We start from the raw sequence: 3,851 nt of genomic DNA on the forward strand, positions 1-3,851 counted from the left end.
GGGGGCTCACTTTATACCCCGGGAAAGGTAACAGGGGTGATTATTACACACACTATCCCACAGCTCCTCGCTCGTTAAAAAAAACAAGAGTCTCTTTTGTGCCCGAAATAAAAGGAGATACCTTAATTAGAACAATGCAGATTGGTGCGCGCTCAACGCCGGGCCCAGCTGCTGCGTGCCATTAAATTCATAAAAAGCGGGGGAAGGGGCGAGGCGGAGGGGAGGGCAGCCTTAACGAGATTACACACATTGACTTTGATCAAGACACAAAAGCACCAAGGCGTTCCAGGGTTTTTATTGCTGTCTTCGGGCTACGTTTTAATGGTTACATTAGAAACATGCGAGCCCAGGCCGGGGGATTTTGCGCAGGAGCATGCCTCGTGAAAGGCCTGCTTTAATAAATTGCGGGCTGCGGGGAGAGGGGAGGGCTGGGGAACAGATGAGTGGCTGCTTATTAATTGCTTCCCCTACACAAGTGCCAAGTGCCTCCTACCCCATCCTGCTGGCCCTGTCCCTATCCCCTCTCGCCTGCCCAGGCAGCGGAAGAGCCGAGTGACCAGTGCGGACCCTGGCTGGACAGTGAGAGCAGCCCCACGTGCTGCTTTCCTCGGGGGGGGGGGGGAACCCTCGCTGCCTGGAGGGGTTCAGCCTCGTGATGATGGGAAATGCAACAAAGGGACCTCAAGGCAGCGGGGATGGTGGACATGAGCGAAAGGAGGGCTTGTGACCGGTCAGCTAAGGGGGAAGGGAGGAGAGGGGGACCCCATACATGACAGCAACACCCTCCTGAACCCGGCAATCCCTGGCGCACGAAGGCAGCGGTGCCTGCGTTCGCTGGGGCGCCTTCCTGCTACGACAGCTGCTGCTGGGGTATGAAAGCCTGTACGACCAACTGGTGACGGGCGCAGAGGAATAGCTGCGTAACACTGCCCAGGGCAGAGCCAGGTTATGGAGGTTGCTGTGAAGACCTGATGTTGCTGGTGCCAGCTTTGGCAGGCAAGGTTTTTAAGCAGCGGTGTTAAAGGAGACACTGGCCAATGGTCGGGTTGTAAGGAAAGAGGATTTCGCTGTGCCCAGCAGCAACTGCTCTGAAAGGTGCGACGTTCCCCCGTGCGGCCTGCGATCCAGCATGGGAGCATCCCACCAAGGCAGGAGAGTCAGGGCAAAATGGACCAGCTCTGATTTCCACTTCTCCACCCGAGGAAAGAGTCAGGCCGGCGGTGATGGGGACACCTCCAAATAAACTCTGAGTCTGGGGTGTGCGAGGCCACCCCTTCCATCCAGTCCAAAACCAAATGAGAAGTATTGCCACGTCCCCCGATGCTGTTTCCACCCCTCTAGATACAAAAGCCACCTCCAGCACTCTCGGCTACATTCACTTCCCCCTGAGCTTCCTGGGAAGCTCAGCTCAGCGCGTTTCAGTGGAGGTCCAATGCTGTAGCGGCCCCACGTGAGGAACTCCTCTAGCAGGCCAGCACGTTCCACACCCAAGGCCCCTCTAGCGCACAGCCCTGAAGCCAGCAATAGCCATGGTCTGGCGCCGGGCTGCTCTAGCAATCGCACCTCGCACCCAACTCCAGGCAGAGGAACCCGGGTGGGGCTGGAACACGAGAGGGGCGCTTGGCTGCAAGTGCTGGGAGCCCCGAGCCAGAACCACGCTCAGAGCGTGTGGTGCAAAACAGCAGCCCCCGGCTCCCACGGTAATTTGAAGCAGAGCGCGTGTCTGGGGAATGAGAGAAGTCTACGAATCAACAAGAAAGTAGTCGAGTGCCTCACCAGAGTCCGCAGCCAGCATTCTTCGCAGTGCACGTGCCAGCACTGGATGGAAGTCAAGGGCATTGTGTACGAGTCCTGCGGAGAGAAGCAGAGACGTTACCGCCACTGGGAAGGCCGGGCCGTTCCTCCCCCACGGTCCTATCCCCTGGGTTTCATCTCCGGGGCACTCGCCTGCTTGGAGCCTGGCAAAAGGGTGCAGGCCAGAGACCCCTCTCGCCCTTCCACCTCTGGAACAAGGAAGCATCAGGACAAGGGAGGGCAGAAATCCTAGGGTCTCTGCACAAGCTCCCAGCAGCTTCCAGATGGAGGGAAAATGAAGCAAGATGTAACAGGGGGAAGCCTCCTCGGCCCACTTCTCTGCCTCTCAAAAAGAGTCTGAGGGAGACTCATGACCCACTCAAGGGGGACGCGGCTCAGCTTGGTTATTTGGAGAGGGAAATGCAGGAACTACTGCAGCCACGTGGCACAGATCCCCAAGGGACGGTCCCGTGACCATACAAGACCAGGGACTGGGGTGAGGTTAACCCTAATCCCAGCTATCTGCCCTGCTGGAGCGACTTCCCTGCCAGCGTTCCCTCTAAGCTGCACGGCATGCGTGGCTGCGCAGGCGTGCTCGCGCCACGCTGCCAGGCACGCCTGCGTGGCTGCGCACGCCACACAGCTTCAAGGGAATGTCGCCACGGCCGGTGCACGTTCCCTCTCCTGCCTTGACAAATGGCCTCGGCGAGTGACAGCATGCCTTGGGAGACCTGCTCATCGGCTGCCAGCCGAGAGTGCATGGGGCTGCCCTGCATAAGCTCTTAACCTTCCTTCTGCTGACACAAGGAGCTTGGAGAAGCAGTCTTGTGAAGAGGGACAGCTGCAGACGCTGCGCCATTAGAGGGAGCTGCAGGCCTTCTTTAGGGAAGTCACAACACGGCCGCACATGGAAGCATCAGGATGCAGGCAACTTCTAAACACTTGGGCACGGTCCTACCTCCAAACCGGGGCTGCTCTCCCTAACAGACTGGACATCGGGGAGCCTTGCACAGCTAGGCTGAGAGGAGAGGCCAAGGTCTTATGGCCCCTAGGATGCGTGGGGATGACCTGAGCTACCACGTGTGCAGCAAAAGGGAAGCTGTGGGCTGAGAAACTTGTCATACATGTACTCTGGGGGGAGGTGAGGGGCTCTGCCTTGGGCAGGCACAGGGGTGCGCTCCCCTTCCAGGAGATGAGGACGATTCTCCCCACCTCAACAGACACCGGGCCTCGGGACCAAGACATTTTCTGATTCATTACCACAACTGGAGTGCTACTCACCATGCAAATGAGACATTTATAGCGGTCCCCACGGGAAAGCTGCCTTTCTAACTCACGGACACGAGCCTTTAACGCTTCGAACGTTGTCACTGCCGAGTCTTCCGTAATTCTGCAAAAGATGACAGGAGTCAGGGCGGGTGGGCCGTCGGGGCTTGGGGAGAGGAGAAGTTAAATTTACGGCCCTTGAGGTGGGTGCAGGGGAGGATGGGAGAAGGCTGGGAGGAAAGGAGCTTGGCATGTGAGGGTGAAGGAGGAGCCTGATTTCCACTGCGCCAGATAGGAGTCCTACCGAAGCCAGGCTGTAAAGCTTCAGCTAAGACCTGTGAGCAAAGGACGGTGGGTGGTTAATACTGGCTGGAGCAGGCTGCAGCCAGAGGGTGGCATGGTCTGCACGGGTGGGCGGTCACCTCCATTCACCCTCTTCTGCCTGATCATCCTAAGGCTTTCCTATGTCAACGCAATTCCCTCCCCATTGCAAATGAGCATATGCAGCTGTGAGCCTTCCTCTAGCACGGGCAAGGCATGAATGCAGAGGAAACTGGGAGCTGCAGATACCGCACACCACAGCGAGCGATAAAAACAGCTTATCCCCACTTGCCTGTGTGCCTGGGGTCACACTGGATGGGCAGCGTTATCTTGCATGTCATGTGGATGCTGGGATGAGCATGACAGCCATTCTGCAAGCCTGATGGAGAGGCATTCGGCCCCCAAAAACCAGGGGCACCCGGAGACAGCCAGGCTGGGAAACGGGGATGCCGGAGCAGAGCGGTGGAGGA

General features: G+C 58.1%; 1 protein-coding gene across 2 annotated transcripts in view; it reads right to left on the minus strand.

Moving 5' to 3' along the window:
• RNF220 (ring finger protein 220) overlaps nucleotides 1–3,851 on the minus strand; it is a 223,060-nt gene that overhangs the window by 6,119 nt on the left and 213,090 nt on the right. For both annotated transcript variants that reach the window (XM_014521375.2, XM_025206829.1), the window contains exons 12-13: nucleotides 3,076–3,184; nucleotides 1,777–1,851 (exon numbers count right to left, since the gene is read on the minus strand). In XM_014521375.2, the coding sequence (XP_014376861.1) occupies nucleotides 1,777–1,851; nucleotides 3,076–3,184 (184 nt within the window). The remainder of the gene's footprint in view (nucleotides 1–1,776; nucleotides 1,852–3,075; nucleotides 3,185–3,851) is intronic.

Source organism: Alligator sinensis, unplaced genomic scaffold (genome assembly GCF_000455745.1).
Source record: "Alligator sinensis unplaced genomic scaffold, ASM45574v1 scaffold781_1, whole genome shotgun sequence".
NCBI lineage: Eukaryota > Metazoa > Chordata > Crocodylia > Alligatoridae > Alligator > Alligator sinensis.